Genomic DNA, 20,948 nt, shown 5'->3' with positions numbered 1-20,948 from the left:
GGTCTTATCCACACATCATTGCAAGCAAGCCCTCTGCCAATCTCACCAGGTAAGCTTGGAGCTCCACAAATTAAATCTGTTTAAATTTTGTTAAAATACTAGCTTGCTGATCTTATTTTCACCGTAAAGAGTTTTGTTTTCACGTCTCCCTGTGTAGTTCTGGAGATATCGAGACAAAATCAGCTTATTTTTGTAAACACTTTTTGAACCATATTATTTTCAACACCTCAATGCTGACAGATTAGATTCTTAACTCTGATCTCAGTGGACAAGAGGAAAGCTTAACTACGGTCGGAGGTGTTAAAAAGCTCAGAATTCAATTATTCATATCGAGTCTTGTAATCGTCAAAATTCCTACATTGAGCGGTTCATACACAATAGGATATTTTTCTGTTTTCCACATGAAGTCAGAAAATGTTTCTTTTTCACGTCATACTTCTGAATTCGAAGAAGCTACCGATAAATCAGCTTCACTGCCATAAACCCTCTGAGGCGTTTTAACCATTTGCTTGCTGTCATTTGTTTGGGAGTGGCCAGACAAACATTTTGCTGTTAATTTTTAAGCTATATTAATCAAGGCAAAATGATATTTGAGTCTTTCACTGTTGAAATTATGGTGACAGCGTACAGTCACTGTGACGTGATTTATAAGATTTAAACCCTGATGTTCGGTAGCCCAGTGGTTAGTTACTTTTGGTCTCCACTTTGGTTTTGGTTTGACCTTTCTTTAGTCTGAAGAAAGAAGAGGTGAATCTGTTTGTTCAACTAAGAAATAAAATGCGACAAAAAGATTTACCTACCTACTATTATCTCAGAAAACTATAACAATAAGAGTTTTAAGAAAACTTGTCAAAATAATAGCCATGTTTTTCAGTACAAAGTCAGGACATTTTAGTCCCTATTTTAGTGACTTAGAAACAAACCAAAATAAGGAAAAATTATGTAGACATAATTTTACTGATGTCAGAAATCAAGTGAAAGGTCATTTTCTTATCATGCAATAATATTTCTTATTGCAAGTAGTTGGAACTGCCTCCAGTATTTTAAGTAAGATGCTTCCTCATTGCCTTTTCAGAACTATAAGCTGCTTAATTTATGGTCTTCTTTATGACTCAGATCAATTTAGTGAGATTTTCCATTTTTAAAATACAGTTAGGACCCATTAACACTTTTTTTGTTCCCATCCTGACCTGTCATCTCTTTATTTAACTAAGGCAGGTATTTACCTTCAACCACTTTTAGACATTAGTATATGCAGATATGTGGCATAGAGATGTGTTTTCATCTTTCAACCTCAGATTTGCAATCTTGAGATGGAAGAAAGCAGTGTTTTATGTCTATGTAGCAATTGGATTATATGTCATTGTTCTGTATAAATATACTCTTTTGGAGTTCATTTGACTTTGGCTACAACTTTTACTTTTCTCCTACCTCTAATTATTATACAAAGTGTACTGGTTGACAATGAACTCTATATTTGCTGACAGCCACAAAAGCTAACTTTTTCTTTCATTCATTGTCTTTTTTTTTTTAAATGCCAACTCTAGTTTTTCTTGCAGAATGTTCGAATGTATAACATGCTAAGCTTATTTCTGAAATATTATAAGCTTTATAGTATAAGGTTAGCTCATTTGCATTCTAACTATATGTGAAAGTCAGGTGTTGCTGTTGAATGATGTAACATTTAGCTTGAATACTGTACCAGCTTTAATTTATCTGTCCTAGTTTTTAGATTGTCTTGAATGTTGACGAGCACTAAAGCAAAGAATGATTTCCTGTTTATTTAATGATTTATTTACAGTCATGGGTGGGCTAACAGGATGGCTGCTATTACTGTGCCTGGTCTGCTCAAGCAAAGGTAGGCGTTCAGTTTATTACTGAATGATTATGTTTCTGTTTTATCTTGACCTCTAACTTTTGTTTCATATTTTTACTTAGTGAATTATTTCATAATTATTATCAAATGATGTGCCACATAAATACAGTTATTCTTATAACTGTTATTAATAAATTTCATATTGACACTCCCACTTCATATTCTCTCTTTGCAGCCAATTTCAGTCCTGTAATTGGCCAAAAGGTTTTTGAAATCTGTGAGGATGTTCCTGTCGGTATGTATTGTGTTGGTGCTGTGAAACATTTCTTTTTTTTTTTTACATGTGAATGTAATTATGTGTTCACACATCCACTTTTTATTTCTTACACAGATTCAGTTGCTTTTACTATATTAGCATATGATGAAGAAGGAGATACTCTGACTTACAGACTCACTGGGTCCAATGTTGGATTCTTCCAAGTTAATCCAGCAAATGGGCAGGTGACTGTGAAATCTCCCCTTGATAGAGAGGTGAGATATTAGAGAAGAAGAGAGACTTTACTTGATGAAAAACAATCCATTAGACTGAACATGTATATCTATTCATCTGCTATAGGCCGGCGTCACAATGGAACTTGGTGTTACAGTTTCAGATGGTTCCAATACTGTAAGTTAAACTTAAGTTGCTGCTACTTATTTTCCTAAACATCAGTTTTATTTTTGTACTAAGTGTGCATCCTCTCTTTCAGACACCAGGAACGTTAACTTTAATATTAGACGATGCCAATGACAACAGCCCTGTATTTGAAAACACTAATTTTGACATTTCAGTGGCAGAAGTAAGTAAATTACATTAAAACATTATAGTTGATTGAAGTTGTAGTTTTTTGATGAAAAAATAAATTTTTTAAGTCTAGTTTAAGTTTTTGGAGTTACTTCTGAGGAAAAGTGACACTTTTTTTGCTTAATTTGGTGTTTTCTTTCTGCTCTTAGAATACGACTGTAGGAACGTCAGTGTTTAAATTTACAGCAAGTGATCGTGATGAAGCAGATGCCGGCGTTGTTAGATACTCTCTCGTTGAGGTAAGTTTCTGCTGTGAAGCACCTGACTGCATCTTTAATTTTAGTCTTTAATATGCTTCAAAGTAACATTTTTGCATTCTTTCCAGATAATACCGTCACAAGGATCTGAGGTGTTTGAAATCAATGAAGTCTCTGGTGAACTGAAGTTAAAGGGCCAGCTTAATTACAACACTCTGAGCACTTTTTATCGGCTCCAGGTTGAAGCGAGGGTGAGTATGATGCTTGAAGATATTTAATTTTATATTTCCAACAGTTAAAATGAAACATACCACTGATCCAAACACAATGACTCAAATGTTGCAATCATCTGTCTGTATCTCCAAAAGACGTTCCTTCTGAAATGACAATAAAATATTTTTGTGAGTAAAACATGATTACAGGCTTCTGGGATCTGAGAACTTTAGCTAAAAGAACTAATGATAATACAGTACATTACAATGAAAAACAGAATTAGAAAGCATTGTCCTATTTGTGCATTTATGGTTGTATTTAAAGCTTAAAACCTCCAGAATTGTAATCCAGTTGCTTTTTCCTTTTTACATTTTCAGTAAGTATCTTTAGAGAGGATTCACTAAAGAACTTTCAAATCATCATTTGTGTCGTTATTGACAACTTGGTTATTCTCATTTTATTTAATTTCCTGTAAACATTTCACCCACATGAAAGAAAAAAATCACAAGCGTTGCAAAGGTTTCAGTGTCTTTTGGAGATATTTATAAATATGAATCTGAAATAATAAATCTGAAGCTGTGGAGTACATTAGTGTCTGCATGTAGGTTTACAGACATTGGCCTGGTTAAAATGTGAACCTTCACCCGAGTTTGAAGTGTCTTCCAGTTCAAAAAATACTTGAAAATCATGCCCATATGATGATGCTGCCACCACCATGTTTTATCATGACAGTTGTGTTTCCAAAGTGACCAAATGTGAAAATGCCCAAAGGGTGTGAATACTTATGAAATGAGCACAATGATTCATTATACTTTAATTTATTTGGTTTCAATTTAAAAATAAATTGTTAGTTATCAGTTCAACTGTTATAGTCACTTTGGTGTTTTATGTCTCCTTCAGGATCTTGGAGGTACTTGTCCTCCAGCTCCGGAGAAGGTTGTCCAGTCATCCAGAGTTTTCTCCTTCGTGACGGTTGTGGATGCCCCGGACCTCGACCCCGTTTTCGTCGGTGGTCCATATGTAGGAAGCATTGAAGAGAGTTCTCCTGCAGTGAGTGTTCATTATTGACTAAAAAATATATCCATTACAGCAACAAATAGCATAAATTTGTTTTACAGTGAATTTGATTTAAATAGCCATAAAATGAAGTTTGTTTGAAAGTCAGAAATGCTTTGATGCTATAAATCCTATTTCCCCCCCACTTATCAGGACACGTCTGTGTTGCGAGTGACCGCCCTTGATGAGGACAAGGGAATCAATGACAACATCCTCTACTCCATTGAAGGTAGCTGCAAAGAATGTCACACCTCATTATTTATGGGAATAAATGAAGTAATGGGTTTTCTTCCTGTTTTACAGCTGCCTCAGTTGAAGGCTTGTTCAAAATCTCAGAGAATGACGGCATCATATCTGTGTTGTCGGGAATTGACAGAGAAGTTACTGGTGACAAAGTAATTCTGACTGTGAAGGTAACAAACCAAGAAGAACCACTTGTTAGCCTCTTTTTAGCATATGTAAAGTTAACATCAGCGGGGAATTAGGGAAATGTAGGAATTCGAATGACAGTCATGATGATTAATGAAATTCATTTAAGACAAAATTTGGGGCCAAACATGAAGGTTGTTTGTATTTGAATTAACAGGGACACCATGACAGGTGTTTGATTTCATAATATTAAATGTAATGTCTTTATATTGTTGTTGAAGACCATTCAGTTTGAACAAAGCTGAACTAACAAATTGGGCAAGAAATATGATTTAAAAAAAAATAATGTCAGCTGTTTTTTTAATAAACATTTTTATTAGTTTTATGTTTTCACAAGCAAAGAAAATAGAACATCATACACTGTTCTGCCTATAACCTTACATGAGTATGTGAAGAAGAGAAACAAAACAAACAAAACAGAAAGAGAAAAAAGAAAAAAAGGGGAAGCCACAGTACAATGTCACATTTATGTCAAATCATGTATCCAATGGTCAGCAAACATTTATAGATATGTTTAAAGCCTGACAACACAAACATACCTAGCCAGGTGATAAGAGGAAGGAAAAGAAAGATGCATAGTGATAGTGAGGGTGTTCTTTTGTTAAGACCCGGTGAGACCTTCCACTTTATAGGGTTCTGACCTCTCATCACAAGTTGCATCAACTCTTTAGGTAGATAGCTCAGCACAGGAGACCACATATCAAGGAAATGAATGTCAGCTGTTTGATTTTTAGGGCACCGAGTCTAAACTGAACGTCAACGGACAAAATGCCACTGCAACAGCAACCGTTGAGATCAACATCAACGACATCAATGACGAGGAGCCTAAATTTTACAAATGTGAAGGCTCCTCCTGTGTGCTAGAAACTCAATTCACGGGAGAGGTCTTTGAACACTCATTGGGGGCAATTTCCATTGGCATGACAGTCAACGATCTAGACAAGGTGAGAAACAAAACCAATGCCTTTTTAAAAAGTGGTGAGTTCAGAGTGACAACGACTGCTCTTATGTTTTACAGTTTGCGCAAACCGAGCTAACATTGGAAGGAGAAGACAAAGACGTGTTTTCTGTGGAACCCTCCACTGCTGGACCAAATAGCACTGTTCAGCTTCTTGTCAGGCAGCCCGAGAATCTGGATTTTGAAGAAAAGCAGCAAATGATTCTTCAGGTAACAGAGAACAATCAAACAGAGGACGGCATTCAGGAATGGGGCGTTCGTCAACCTGAGTTTTGTTTCATGAGCACATTCCATATTGCAGGTGATTGCTACAGATAAGGGCAAACCCACCTTCCAGACCACTGCCACAGTTACAATAACCATAAAGGACACCAACGACAACAGCCCCACGTTCCCACAGAACACGTACAAGATAAATGTGACTGAACACTCTCCTGCTGAGACAGAGGTGGCCACAGTCACGGTAAGACCATAACCATCTGGATATTTTAATCAATCAAAATTTGTTAAAAATTTAACTTTGGGAGCATTCCCTTTGTTTTTACAGGCAGATGATCCTGACACAATGGATGCAGGCAAAATCACCTACAGTCTTCTTCCAGAGAGCATGTACGTTTACCCTAATCACATTTATTCTCTTTAGTTTAATCTATATAACAGCTTTTTATTTTTGTAATTTAACTTTGGCTGATCTAGACAACCCCACTGAACCTGTCTTTCAGACTGCAGTACTTTGACGTTGAGAATAACACGGGAAGAGTCTACGTGAAAAATCAGGCTCTCCTGGATCGCGAGCTCAGATCTCTCTATTCAGCCACCTTGCAGGCCAGAGACACGGATGGCAAGCCCGGCACTACGGTGCTGGAGATCACTTTGACGGACATTAATGACCAGACACCAATCATCAACAGACAAGAGTACCGAGAGTTTGTCAGTGAGGGTGGGAAGCTTGAATTTCCGATTGAGGTAAATAGAAAGCCAACGGTATTCTTAATATGTAGGTCACAATATCACAAACCTCTTTTCTTATTTAAGCTATTTACTGTATTTTTCGGACTATTAGGTGCTACTTTTTTTCCTACACTTTGAACCAAGCGGCTTGTAGCCCAGTGCGGCTTTTCTGTGGATTTTTCTTCAACCACCAGGGGACTCTCTAGCAGGAAGTGGAATCATTGGAAGTCAAAATTGAAAATCAAAGAAGAAAGCGCTAATTTTCACTTAGGACAAGCACATGCTAGCAGCAGGCACGATGGAGAAATGTTTTCAAACTTATATGATGCAGCTTTTAAGTACCTTATTTTCCAGACTATAAGCCGCTACTTTTTTCCTAAGCTTTGAACCTTGTGGCTTATAGCGCGGTGCGGCTTATATGTGGATTTTTCTTCAACCACCAGGGGGCTCTCTAGCAGGAAGTGGAATAATTGGAAATAAAAGAAGAAAGCGCCCATTAAAACAGAATTAGGTTTTAATAGGCAATTGAAATTTGAGAATGTTGTTGATCAGTTAAATAGCATTGAGGGGAAAAAGAAGATTTTTTATTTTTATAATACTGGGATTATTATGAGAATTTGAGGTATAGATATTAGGACCCAATAGATGACAGTAGTGCAACAACAGTGGATGCAAGCTGCCGTTGAAATCTAAAGAAGAAGAAGAAGAAGAAGAAGAAGGCGCCCATTTTCATTTAGCACCTGCTAGTAGCAGACACGAAGGATCAGCACTTTTACTGTTACAGTTACCGTTCGGAAACTACCGTAATCAGTTCAGTTAAATCTAAACCGGGCAACTTTTTCTTTTTCAACCGTAATAAATGTGATATTCAATTGACCTGTTATGACTCAAATTTTGGGTGTCTGGTCCCCTCTGCTGCATCGTTGTGGAAAACCTAGAGCGACAGAGATATCTGCGGCTTAAAATCCGGTGCGGCCTATACAAGTACAAAATTGATTTGACTGATTGATAATCAGGTGCGCTCTGAACTACATTCTCATGTGGTGATCTTTTAAAAATATGTCTATATCTGGTGCGTTTGATACTTGTCCATAGATTATTAAAATATACAACTCCTTAACAGTTACTTTTGTTTTGTCCAGGCTACAGATGGAGATGAAGCTGGCACAGAAAACAGCAAGATTCAATTCAGCATTAAACCGAGTACACACAGCGGCAGCTTCAGCATTGACCCGAACACCGGTGTGCTAACAAATAGCGGTGAACTGGATCGGGAGGCACTGAATCCAGAATCGAATGGGAGGATAAACCTCACTGTAATAGCCACTGATATGGGAACACCCGCGCTGTCAACCTCTGTCTCGGTTATTATCACTGTGGAGGTAGGTGCTGTAATCGTTTATGTCCAGCCCACTACCAGCAGATAGTTGCACAAAAGTGTTCATCCCTCTCAAATTACCACATTTTATCAAGACACACAAACTTAAATGTATGTTACTGGGATTTCATTTGACAGAACTACCTAAAGTCACACGTAATTGTAAAGCGAAAGAAAGATACAGATTCATCTTTTTATAAACAAAAATTGTGAAAAGTGTGGTCTGCATTTGTATTTAGCTTGCTTTACTAAAATACCTCTAAATGAAATACAGGAAAACAGATTGCTTTAAGAGGTCACCTCACTTGTAAATAGTAATAGTCAATGCTGCAATTAATTTATTTACTGTACACAAACATACAGTAAATAGATTGCAGGCCAGATTTCTCCCCCCCCCCCACCACAAAACTAGATTAGTTTTACGTCTAGTACATAGAAATATTGTCAATTTAATTCAGTCGTACAAACACAAAAATGTGGAAACAGTGCCACACATTTCATAAATGCTTCACATTTATGCACTGGTTTGTGTTAATCTATCCTTACATTTCCATAAAATACAGCAAAGTGTGTGTATTTTACATGCTAAAAGAGGAATAAGTTCAGTGGGTATGAATAATTGTGCAAGACACAGAACATGAACGCTCACGTTTCCTCTCTGATGGACCTCAGGACATCAATGACAACGCCCCAACTTTCAAAGCACCATCCTACAGTTTTTCTGTTAAAGAAGGAGAAAAGGGCAAGTATTACGGCTTAAAAACATTTGCTTCATCCCCACCTACATGGCAGGATTATAACATTAGTATTCATTCATTCATTCATTCAATCAGGCGCATCTGCGGGTTTCGTTCACGCCGAGGATCTGGATCAAACCCCCGAATTCAACCGCATTTCTTTCAGCATCATCGATGGGAGCTTTGGCAGCTTCATTGTTCGAACCTCGGCAGAGGAGAAGGGTTACAGCGGCAACATCATGGTAGACCCGGACATCGAGCTCGACTATGAGTCGGCACCCAAGAAGTTCACGTTGCGGGTGGAAGCTACAGATCTGGAGCTGGAGAAAGCTCAAACAGTGGTGGAGGTGAATGTGCTGGACGTGAACGACGAAAGACCAGAGTTCACGTCCGTCCAAGTCGTTTCTGTGGCCGAGGACGCCGTCACAGATGCGCTTGTCGGGACGTTCGTAGGTCAGGACAAAGACACCAACCATTCGCTGGTCTACGAGCTGGAATCTGTCAATTGCAAGTGCAGTGGCGAACTGGAACCCTGCAGCTGGTTCACCCTCGACCCGAATGGGGATGTCCGAGTTGGTCCAGCAGACCCTCTGGATTATGAAGAATGTGACCAAGCTGTGATAAAGGCTCAGGTGGTGGACTTGTTCACGGAAAAGGGAGAGAACAACAGTGTGACGCCAGGTCAGGACTGAGTTGTTTTTCAATTTGATCTCAGTAGCAGAAAGTTGAAATTATAGTCCAATGTTTATTTCATAAAACCTAAAAAAAAAAAAAAAAAAAATCTTTCAAATATTTTCTGCTGGATCTTCTCAGGAGAAATGGTTATCAACATTGGAGACGTAAATGACAACACTCCTGAATTTTATTACTCCAACTCTGTATTTGGTGAGTAACGCTTTGAGAATAAATGATTATAAGTTACTATTTTCAAATGTTAGAAAGTTAGTAAGCATATTTAAATAGCTAGTCTCTAATAAATCACACACAATGAATCAGGAGGAGACAGAATATTAGACCTGATCATTTATGTGGTAAGAAAAATATCACAAGAAATGTCTTTCATATTGCTTTTTAGGGTTTGTTGGTTCCTATGTGTTTTTTTTTTTTCTTTTTCATTACACTCTGATATTAACAACTCGGATGGATTTATATACTTTTGCAAATGTTGCTGTAATTAATTTTATTAAAAAATAAACAACATGTTTAACTAAGTAATACATCACATATTTGGACAAAGATGTATAAAGAGTTTCAGGCATCCAAATGTTGGTCTTTGCTGACGTACATAAGTTGTGTACAAGTCATAGGTTCAAGCTATTTTTTTAATAGTTAATACTTTATAAAACAGATTGTCTCCATCTTTTCTTGCTACTCAGTTGTGGTGTCAGAAAGTGCCAGCAAAGGAACATCAGTTGCAGGAGTCACAGTGAGTAAAGTTGAACAACAAGTCATAGTCAACTTGTTTCTGACAAGTTAGCAATTGTCTCTAGATGCTTAATTGAGCTTCTGCTTCTTGTCCCAGGCTTCAGATCGGGACTCCGGAAAGAACAGTGTGATCAAATTTGATGTAAGAAAAGTTCAATTTGAGGACAGGGTCACAAACGCTGTCACCGACACCAGGATCCTGTTTGAGGCCGTCACTACACAACAACAAAATATCTATGTTGGGATTATTCAGTAAGTGCAAAAAAAATAAATAAAATTCTACCAGAGCCTTTTGACTCCAAATCAACATATTAAGTCAGATGTTACTTGTTGATGACTTGGAACTCGTTGTTGTGTGATGTGCTGATTGCTGTACTTGTTTTGTCTTCTTCCATCAGAACTACAGAAGGTCTTGACCTGAAACTGAAAGGGAAATATTTGGTAACGGTGACCGCGACGGACACAGGCAACCTTTCCAACACCACCATCCTGGAGGTGAGGGACTGGATGTGAATTCACGACTCTCCGAGAAAACATCGTGCAAACACGACACAGGGTTTAAAATGTCTGTGTTTCCACTTGTGTGTGATATTTGTTCTTGTTTTGAAGATTTTCACCATTGACGAGGGCTTCCGAACTGAACTCCAGTTTAGAACTACAGTGAGTGAGGTCGAACAGTCACTCGATGAGATCAAAAGGTGAATTTCTTCTGTCCATACATTTTTTTTTTAAGAAAGCTATGAAAACTGTAATATTATATATTAAAAAAAACCTTTGATGTAATTACTTAATCTCCTTCAGGAAACTCTCTGCAGCCACTGGCGCTTCAGTTGACATCGTTTCAATCAAAGACCAGTCTTCAATATCCAGGTAAATTTTTTTACAGCTAATATTTTAGTAAAAACCAGCAAAAAACAAAACAAAAAAATGCTTTCTTTTCATATACATATCGATCACTAGGTGGTGACAAAGATCCTATTAACGAAGCACATCACAACATGCAATAATAATTTAAGAAACTGAGCTTTCATATTGGATTCATATTGGATGAAATAATGTGATAATATGATTCCCCCCCCCCCCTCTTTTCTCAGGAACGCCGCACAGTCTTTCATGTTGGCATATTTCATCTTTTCAAATGGAACCGCTCTTACTTCTTCAGAAGTAGAAAAGAGGCTTTCTGATCAAGAACATTTTCCTGGGCTGTATGAAGTGGGCCTGGTCAATATTGTAAGTATGTTCAGCTGCAGAGTCTGCTTTTCTAAAAGTGATGCTGCTTTTCCCTGAAGTGATGAGCAACAAGTAAAAAAAAAAAAAAAAATGTAAGTGTAAATCGCTACAGATAATGCAGATGAGTTTCCTGAATTTGTTTCAGGGCAGCGTTCCCGTCGCTGAAACAAAAACGAATCCCTTGGTATACGGTCTGCTGGGCATCGTTGGAGGTCTCATCATTGTACTGGTCATACTCACGACCTCGCTTTTGTGCACTCGCAGAAAGTAAGAGAAAGACATTTAGCAGAGTGAATAATTAGCTGTAAAACTTGATATCAATGCAACTTTTTCGCACCTCAGCTTCAGAAGGAAGCTGAAAGCAGCGAATGCCATGAAATCTACAACTATGTTGAACTCTGACAACCAGAAAGGTGGCGCTGTCGTGCCTGGGACCAACAAGTACACCATGGAAGGGTGAGCCCATTAACAGGATGGAGAAATATATCCAGTTTACCACAAAATATATGGAGTCACCGTACGTACAGTTTGGGGCCCCATATGGGATTTTCTGGCCTTGAATGAGCCAAACAAAGAGGGCTTTTTGTGTGGGACCCAATTGAGTTGACTAAATAAAAGCCATATTGGCTAAGAACGTACATTTATTTAAAGAGGGTAGAATTTTTGAGTAGAAACGATATATGTTTAAGATGGTGAAATTTGATTAATTTATCACTTTAATTAATTAGCTGCTGACAGTGTACTCTTATGTTAATATACACTTTGAAGACAACAGGCAATACTTGCCCATTTACATTTTTATTAAATAAATAACAGTTTTGCAAACAGTTTCTTAACAAATGGATATCGGCACGTATTTAAAGTTCTCAGTCCAGAAACGTCTTCCCTGACTTAATGATTATCCATACCTCTGGTAGATAAAAGTAATCGTTTAAATTTAGCAATTTGTTTACTCTGACTGGAAGGAGCATCAACATTTCGTGGAATCCAGAGATCTGAATTGAATCTGATAGAGAGAGATAAAGAGCTAACGAAAGAAGGCCCTTCAGCCGTGCACTTAGAGCTCATCAGGAAAGATAAATCAGTAAAAAACATGCAAAAAAATCTGCTCTGCAATTTTCAGCGGGAAATGTTTGATTGGTGTAATATCAAAACACAATTTTCCGTTAACATTTGAGAAGGTTATAAGTACAATTTTGCTATCAGAATGTAAATGAAACTGATACTCCTTTTCCATTGTTGATTATATTTGAGAGACGCCTGTCTCATTTCTTATCAAAAACAAACTTACTGGTTGAAGTTGTCTAAAATTGCCAGTGGAATAAACTATTTTCATTTGCAGTGTGTAAACTAAAATCAGTCAACACCAAATACGCCAGATTAATATGCCAGCTTAGTGTTGCAGTCACTACTGTGCACAAACCATTTAAGACCAAAAGGCGTCTCTGCTCTGTCCTGGTTGCTTCGTTTTGTGTTGGCGCTGTGACTGTGGCTAAAGCTTGATGCAAACTTTCCTCGCTTGCTTCAGTTCAAACCCCACGGCAGCTATTAAACTTCAATGATTATTTCTGGTAGACATTCATCAAAACGTGTCACCCTTACCGCTCTCTGAATCCAATGTGAAAAATGAGGATAAAAGTTGACTGAACAAATATCTTCATTTAAGTTCTTATCAAGATGTTCGGAGAGATTTAAGAAAATGAATAATCTACAGAAGAATGTAGTTACATTTTGAATATTCTTAGCATAAACATTAACAAACTACATTTTTTAAACTTAGGGGGTTAATGTTAATGTTTCTTTAGATCAGATTTGCTACAAAAATATCATGGCTAATATTGTTGAAATGTACAAACTAATATGCTTTGCTGCGAATATGTTAATTGCTACAAATTACTACCAAGCAATTTGACTGTACATAATGTGGTTTATATCTCTTAATTTTTGTCTTTGTTCTGTTTTCCTCTGCTAACCATTACTCTGCTGCAGTGCCAACCCAGTGCTAAACCTGAACATCTCCTCAGCTCTAGCCTTGGACATGGATTTAAATGAGGAAACCTCAGATGCAGAAAAATCCAGGTAAAAAAAAAAAAATAAATACATAAATAAATCAACTCTATCATCAGAATTTGACCTCTAATCTGTGGCAGTTCTGGATTTTGAGCTGGGATGTCCTCCAGGTGAACATATTGTCACTGTGCGCTCCCAGCGGCATATTTGGACATGATGTTTGGCTTTTTGCTTCCAGCCATACTATGAGACATATGTTCAAATTAAAAAACTAAATTGAACGCTAAAAACATATCCTCCTAACTGCTTTACTGTTTTTTCCCCTAAAGCCTCAGCTCCCTGGATCACAACTATGACACAATCATGGATGGAAATGATTCAGATGATGACAAGGTGAGTTTGCACCTTAAAGTCTATTTTCACTTGGACTCATCAATTGGAATGTAGATTAATTATCCAATTTGCTTGTTATATTACAGAAGGGGGCCATGTGGGACAAAGATGTCGATGAGTCGTCGGAGTACAATGAGCCCCTGGGTGCAGCGCTCGCCCAGTTGGGTCAGAATAAGAAAAGTAGCATAGCCAAGACCGACCTTGGGATTAACAACCCGATGTTTGACACGACAGATCTGTAACACTAAGTAGAGAAACGGCGATGGACAAAATCACGCAATCCAAATCAAACACAGCTACTGCCTTCAAAAAGATCTTTGATATGAAAACTGGAACGTAAACTTAAGTAAGCCTGTAAGGAATAATATAAATACACTTGTAAGCAGCAGGCTTAACACAGAACTCATGGCTATATTTAAACATTTTTCTCAGTAAAAAAACAAATAAATGGAACAATTAGGATTGGATTTCACTTTGGTTTTTGAATCAGTTCTGCTTTCCAGACATTTCAAACATCAGCTCTGGTGTTGAAAATAAGATCCGCACATAAATGACAAATACGTTCAGCTTCTAGATTGTTTATTTGATAAGGGTTTCTTTTTCAGTTTTAAAGATGTAGGTTTCTTTTTCAGAAAACACCAGAGAAAAACAATGAATAAATACATAGGCATTGGCAGTATGTGAAACTCGTGGCATGTAACGATAAAAGCAAAATCTCTTCCAAAAAATGCTAATATTCTGATAAGCAATTTATACAGCAAAGCATGCAAAACATTTTTGTGTTGTTGTTGCACACTGAATCACTTTTAACACACCATGTTAATTTTCCTCGCAGCTGATGCTACAAAATGAATCCAATTGAAAAGCAAGAAAATACAAATAATGCAATGTCTGTGTATGTTTGAAATTGTTATTTATTAGTCAGTGGAAATCTTTCTCTGATTGTCGATGTTTACCTCGAGTTTGACACATTCGCTCACGAAATGCTTTCTGCAAACTTGCTGATGGAAAAAAAAATTTTTTTAATTCTTGCTGACAACTTAATGAATGTATTACATGTGCAATCTGTGAATAAAGATGCTTTATTCATTAGGAATTTCAGTGTGAGAACACCAACACGACACTCATCTCTGAAATAAAACACACTTAGAATCAATTTTCAAAGCAAATTTTACAGCTGAAATACTTTTCATTGTATTTTAACACAGTAATGAGTGATGGCTAAGCATACTCATACTTAAATTAAACTACAAAAGCCTAGGAAATATTATGCACATACATCAATATTAACTATGTAATCTAAATTCTCATAAATGTCATAAAAATCACCTCTGCACTGAACTGACAGGACATAAAAACCGTCCTCCTCACCTCTCTCAGCTTCAGTACTGTGAGCCAGAGGAAGGAAAAGCTTGTTGCCATGGCGTCACTTGTCTGAGGTGCATTAAAAAATATCAATAACTCAAATGACTCACTGGATGACTGAATGGGCTGAGAAGGAAAAAAAATAATATAAAAAAATAAAAAGAGCAAAGCTAACAATGACACTGATGCATCACACTCATAGTAACTCCATTAAACCCGACAATCTGTTAAAGTGACGTCACAGCGACTTTTACTAAAAGAACGACTACAAAATAAAATAGTATGGCTGCTTCTTGATGCTCCGTGGCTCAGTCCGTAAATGCTTCTTGAGCTTGTTTGTCTCGTGTGAGGGTGTGATTCGTTTCTCACCCCGTCCAACACTAAACTCAAGCTGTGGTAAATCAGAGTATCACAGCCACGCAGATCAGATGGCATTTATTTTCTCCGGCCAGCTGTTGTGATCAGAGCCCGTCTCCTCCGTCATTCGGTAGTGTGAGCTTTGGAGCAGCAGTGCGGCTGCTGCACGTTCTCCATCATCAGCCGGAAGGGGTTTCTCCTGCGCCGGCTCGCTTTCCCATCGTGCTCCCCTTTCTTCCGCCCCCGGCGCTTGCCCGAACCCCCGCAACTCGGCTCTGAAGGCAGTGGGGACGCCGCTGGGTTGAGTGGAGGTGGCGGAGGCATGGTGGACAGCTGTTTCTGTTTCTGTACCTGCTTCTCAAGGTGCTTCTGGATGGCGGAGCCCAGCACGGCCACTTCCACCACGGCACCGTACACCTCCCAGGTCATCCCTTTCTCGTCCCAGCTCACTTCCTGCACTGGCTCCTCGCACTTCTCCTCGTCTTTTTCCTTACAGTTTTTCACATCCTTACTGTCCTCCCCTATGCTTTCTTTCTGGGTTAATTTCTCCACCTCTTTGGGTACTTCCTTCGTATTCTCTACGAGCTGTTCTCTACTTTCCTCCTCCTTCTCCTCCACTATCTTCTCTTCAATGCTCACCTCCTTCTTTATCTCCGGAAAAGTTGTGGCGACTGGAGTTCTCGGGGTCATGGGCGCTGTGGCGACAGAGCGAAACTCTACCTGCTGACCCACCTGCATCTCAGCGTCTTTTGTTTCTGTGCCCACACCTCCACATTTCCCAAGGGAGCTGGGGAAGTTAAAGGCCTGGTCCCCCTCAGGAGGGGTCATGGGACTGGTGGCCACAGACTGACACTGCACCACCTCCAGGCTCACTTGTGTTCGGATGTTGTGGCAGCCGAATGGAGCTGGGGATTCGGGGACTGGAGATTTTGGCACGGATACATCTCTCATGTCCACTCGTGCGCCTTTGTGAGCCACGACCTCTGAATTGTCGGGTTCAGTGCAAACGTTTGTTTTCCCAGGTAGTTTTTGTGGCTGCTTTGGGCTCGATTTTTCCTGAGCAAGATCAGGAGCTACTGTGGAGGCCGTTTCTTTTCTGTCCTCGCTCTTCATATTACTGATGTTTTCTTCACCTTTCTCTGTTTCTTCTGTTTTCACCATGTCAGGCTCCAGGGTCTGAAAATGTGACTCAGCTTCCTCGTCATTGTTGCCATAGTGAGTGACCAAGATTGTAATGTCTTGATCCATGCTCCCCATCCTCTGCTGCGTGCATTGCTGGGTACTGTCCTCAAAGGTCCCCTGCGTTACAGCAGTAGCCAGACCACTGGTGGAACTCCCTACAGATTCATATGAACTCAAGCCCTTGGCACATTTCAAAGATTCGTCGTTTTTTGACACTTCTTCGGTACATTTTGTCGTTGTACAACTCTTCTTTTGGCCAGTCTCCCTTTGCTCCTCCTCCTTTTTTATTTTCTCCTCCTTTTTCCCCGTCCCTCTTCCAATGAGCACTGGGAAAGCCGTGCTCGATGGTGTCTTTGGTGTCATGGGGGATGTGGCGATGGAGCAGAACTCCACTTGTTGACCCACCTGCAGTTCTGCATCGTGGGTGCCGGCAGCGGACGCAACAGGGTCAGCTCCGTGTTTTCCAAAATTGTTTGGGAAGAAGAAGGAATGATCTCCTTCCGGAGGAGTCATGGGGCTGGTGGCAGCCGAGCAGCACTGGACTACTTCAAGGCTCACTTGCGTGCGCATGTGCTGCTGCCCAAAAGGGGCTGGAGAGCGAGGGTCGGAGGGGTCAGGAGTCGATGGCACAGGAACAAAGATGTTCACAACATCTGTTCCGTCTCCTTTGTCAAGAGCCACGTTTTCCCCTTCAGCATCTCCGTTACCCTGGTTGTTAGTAGAGACTGTGGCTTCATTTTGCGTAGCTACAGTTTGCAGGGTCACAGGCATGTCACCAGGCTGTGCACAGTCCTTAACTGGCTCAGAGGCCGACGGCTCAGAGCTTTTGCTATCGACTCCGCAAAACTCTGGATCTCTGGATTTTAGAGTTTTCTCTCTATTCCCAACAGAGCTGGCGTCCATGTGGAGTTTTGACTGACAGTCCTCTGAAGTTGTTGACTCTTGACATGTGCGTAAGGGACGTCCCTCAGCGGCAGCGCTGCTGTCTGAGCCTTCAGAAAGTCCTTCATTATTTGTCTTCTCGCAGGGCTGGCGGTCCTCCCTGAGAGCTCGCTTCTCGTCCTTAAGGCTTCCCATTCTGTCTCTTCGGTAAGGTGGTGAGATAACCTGAGGGGCATAACACGGCACAGACACACTGTTTGTGCAAACTGTAACCAGAGACCAACCCACGCATGAGCGGAGGAGAAAACAATAGCTCCATCTTTATACAAAAACACATTTTCTGCGATACAGAAATTGCCAGGAAATCATTGTTGCTACTTTCTGGAAATGTGGGGGTTATTTTAGCACAAAAGGTACTTTTGGTAAACTCTTTATTTAAACTACTAATATACCATGAATTCCTCTCCCACTGCTTGATTCGATACTAAGCCTTTCAGCTTACGAATACATCAACATACCTCACATTTGAATTCTGTTTTAGTTGTATCTCGTCACAAAACGCTACATACCATGCAGAGGAATCCAAATATGACCAACTAGAAGAAAGAATGAGCAAACGGCTGAAAATGTAGCGCGGAGACCTACCTCAGCAGCAAAGTCCGACCTCTCTGCAACACTTCTTCAGAACTGGGTCAAACATGGCAAAAATCGCAACCCCCTGAGTGAGAGCAACATCTGTCTGTGCATCTCTCCGCCCCCCCACCCCCCAAAGTCTGATTGATTCTGATTGCACCGGCTACAGGTTTGTCTCTAGAAGAATCTATCTTAGGCAATCCTCGCTCTTTCAGGCTGCGGCTGTCTATGGGAGAGAGAGGAAAAAAAAAAAAAAAAAGAAGAAGCTTCACATTTCCAGTTTCCCTGGAAACCAGCGTTGAGCTCTGGTAACCGAGTGGGAATGTAATGACAAAATCTGTGCTCTGCTCTCTAATCATACGTAAATCACTGTAATTAACCGCAGGTTCTCACCGCCACACAATGGCAGACGGCGAGCAGATAGATAAACTTTTGATCTGGGAGAAGTGGCTTTTCACATTAGAGAAGACACTTGCGACGAGACGCTCGTATCAACGGGATTAAGTGTTGAAAGCCAGTGGGACGCAAAAGTGTGTTACATGTGTGTTCAAGTAAAACATTTATCTGTGAATGTGTGCGAGGCCACGTGTGCTTGCAAGCTCTCGATGTGATATGAGAAGATTAATTGCAAAAATTCCAGAAAAAGTCACTCGCATTGGACATTTTGTATAAGATATACGAGGAATTTTCTTCTGCTTCCAAAATATAAGACAGAAGAGAATTTCAGCTTGAAGGAGCCTGGAGGAAGCAGTGAAGAAGAGCCTCCCACACAGCGAACCACTTCTAAAACCAAGGCTTTCATCCTGTTCGCCCTTATCCTTTTATTCCAGCACTGCAAGCAGAATCGCTTTTGTAATTCTCATGAAGGTTTCATGTATTATTTTGGATGTATATGTATGTTGGATTAAACCCTCCTCCGTCTTGGTTTTACCATCGCTGTGAGCATGGCAGGAACAGCATGTACTGGCAGAAAGGAGGCTCGCTCTCAATTCGAAGGCCACAACCAATCACACACCGGCCCTGAGTTCTGTTGCCTAGCGACGATGTAGCGCGACGGAGGGAGGTGTGTGGCTGAGCACTAAGGTAGACAAGCTCCGATCGCACTCCCATCAGGAGCGATCGGCCCGCCAAAGGCCAATCTCCTCAGCAATGTGCCGGTAATGATGACCGTGGTGATTCATTGATGAGTGCTTTCAACAGCGCACAGCAGCAGCACCGCCACAGAGCGAGTGCTAATACAGTTAGCAGCGGTGCTAGCTGCACAGTGTGTGTGTGTGTGTGTGTGTGGGGGGGGGGGGGCAGCAGCACATTTCATGAACTTTAGGGGAGAAGTTGTTCTCTGTTTATTTGCCAAATATAAATGTACATCCTCGAATGTGTTATGAAGAGTGAAAATCAATTCAAGCAGAAAACTGGAAGAAAACACATTTCGTAAAAGATTCCTTGCTGGAATGTTCGCTCGTGTGTGTGTGGGGGTGTGTGCGTGTGTGTGTGTGTGTGTGTGTGAAAAACACTTAAGATTTTCTATCCCACAAGTGATTGGTTGTGTTAAGAGTCATCGTGGATCATCAAACGTTCAGCTCGAACTGTTCATTTGGGCTCCATTTTCTGTCCGAACTCCTTGATGGTGTCCGTGGCCTTGTCGGCAGCTTTTCCGATGACCGCCTGAGTCTGCCTGCTGGCTTCTTGTGCAGCTTTAACAAGTCAAAACATATAGAAAAAAAAAAAAAAGAAAACATGAAGAAACATCCTCAGGATGTTAAATAAGTCATTATAACAAAATAAATAAAGTTAGGCAAAATTTCACTAAACATTTGTTCACGACAAAACATTCATAGTAGATGTTTTGTCTGCCAGTTTTCCCTCCTGAGCTGTGGATTTCTATAGCTCCTCCAGAGTTAATTTTTCATAATTGGGAAGTGAAGTATATATTCTCTTCACTTCCCAATTATGAGTGACTTTGTTTGAGTCTATATAATCTCAATACAGTACATTGAATTTTGTTGTTGCATTCTCTCAAACTGCACAAAATATAAGGGGTAGGAATCATTTTGCAAGGCACAGAATCTAATTCTTAGTGTAAAGAAATCATTTCACTTATGCTCCAGTTCTAAAAAAGACATTTAACAAACTTTTATTTTACTATCAAGTGACATACAGTAAGTAAATACTGGTTTTATAATAATTCAAGTGACTTTCTATCTGAAGGCTCAAATCGCTTGGTGTGGGAAAGATGTCTTTTTGTATTTTTTAAATTAACCTATGAAAAAAAAAAACCTGACTTCTTCAAAGTAACTTGCATATTAAAACTATTCATGGCGAAAGCAATGTGTTACCTGTGCTAACGGTTTCTTTGGAGGAGTCTGCCACCTGCTGTACAGCCTCTTGAGCTGCCTGCACTGGAAACACATCACAAGATCTATTGGAAGTTCACCTCAAACACCGAAAATGTGTCCAGCATTTCACATCTAATAAGACACGCTGCTGGATTAGCCCCGTGTGATTGTACCTGCGGTCTCCGTGACCCCCTTTGCAGCCGAGTGGCTCGTTCCTTTCAGGCTCTCGAAGGACTTCTTAAACGAGGCCATGGCTCCCGTCTTTGACTCTGCAGCTTCCACAGATCTGTGTGATCCAAGAGGGACGGGAGGGACTGTTTAATACAGCCCCCACACCCTCCACAAAAACACCCACCCACCTATTTGAGCCCTAAGCCAGCACGCTCCAGATGGATTAACTGAGATAAAACCCTCCTCCCCCCAAAAAAAAGGCTGGTTCAGACTGGCATCCTAAGAATGACAGCATTCTTGCCAGGGGGCTCGAGCCTACTCAGCAGATTTTCCACATCCAGACCAAACCCCCAGACAGCAAAAAACAAAACAAGCAACGATGCTG

At 40.0% G+C, this 20,948-nt stretch overlaps 3 protein-coding genes across 3 annotated transcripts; 1 reads left to right on the top strand and 2 right to left on the bottom strand.

Moving 5' to 3' along the window:
• Window positions 1-1,534: 1,534 nt before the first annotated feature.
• Window positions 1,535-14,727, top strand: cdhr2 (cadherin related family member 2). The gene is made up of 30 exons (XM_014993663.2): window positions 1,535-1,858; window positions 2,052-2,111; window positions 2,208-2,347; window positions 2,433-2,483; window positions 2,566-2,655; window positions 2,810-2,899; window positions 2,986-3,108; window positions 3,971-4,120; window positions 4,280-4,355; window positions 4,430-4,539; window positions 5,290-5,499; window positions 5,574-5,723; window positions 5,815-5,976; window positions 6,061-6,122; window positions 6,236-6,479; window positions 7,607-7,846; window positions 8,515-8,584; window positions 8,676-9,260; window positions 9,393-9,464; window positions 9,956-10,005; window positions 10,102-10,256; window positions 10,403-10,499; window positions 10,614-10,702; window positions 10,806-10,874; window positions 11,099-11,234; window positions 11,380-11,501; window positions 11,577-11,690; window positions 13,224-13,313; window positions 13,574-13,637; window positions 13,724-14,727. Exons 1-30 carry the CDS (start codon window positions 1,768-1,770, stop codon window positions 13,877-13,879), a joined length of 3,918 nt encoding a protein of 1,305 aa, XP_014849149.2. The 5' UTR covers window positions 1,535-1,767; the 3' UTR covers window positions 13,880-14,727.
• Window positions 14,728-14,809: 82 nt separating this feature from the next.
• On the bottom strand, window positions 14,810-19,354 carry gprin1 (G protein regulated inducer of neurite outgrowth 1). The gene has a single exon (XM_088009716.1). It carries the CDS (start codon window positions 17,616-17,618, stop codon window positions 15,483-15,485), a length of 2,136 nt encoding a protein of 711 aa, XP_087865842.1. The 5' UTR covers window positions 17,619-19,354; the 3' UTR covers window positions 14,810-15,482.
• A 21-nt stretch (window positions 19,355-19,375) lies between these two features.
• Window positions 19,376-20,814, bottom strand: adirf (adipogenesis regulatory factor). The gene is made up of 3 exons (XM_088009718.1): window positions 20,566-20,814; window positions 20,393-20,455; window positions 19,376-19,750 (listed from the first exon to the last, which is right to left on the bottom strand). The coding sequence occupies exons 1-3, from the start codon at window positions 20,642-20,644 to the stop codon at window positions 19,647-19,649; spliced, it is 246 nt and encodes an 81-aa protein (XP_087865844.1). The 5' UTR covers window positions 20,645-20,814; the 3' UTR covers window positions 19,376-19,646.
• Between the last annotated feature and the right edge of the window lie 134 nt (window positions 20,815-20,948).

Source organism: Poecilia mexicana, unplaced genomic scaffold, assembly GCF_051168715.1.
Source record: "Poecilia mexicana isolate PSO_F unplaced genomic scaffold, ASM5116871v1 scaffold_10, whole genome shotgun sequence".
NCBI lineage: Eukaryota > Metazoa > Chordata > Actinopteri > Cyprinodontiformes > Poeciliidae > Poecilia > Poecilia mexicana.
This window is presented reverse-complemented; position numbering and strand designations above follow the sequence as displayed.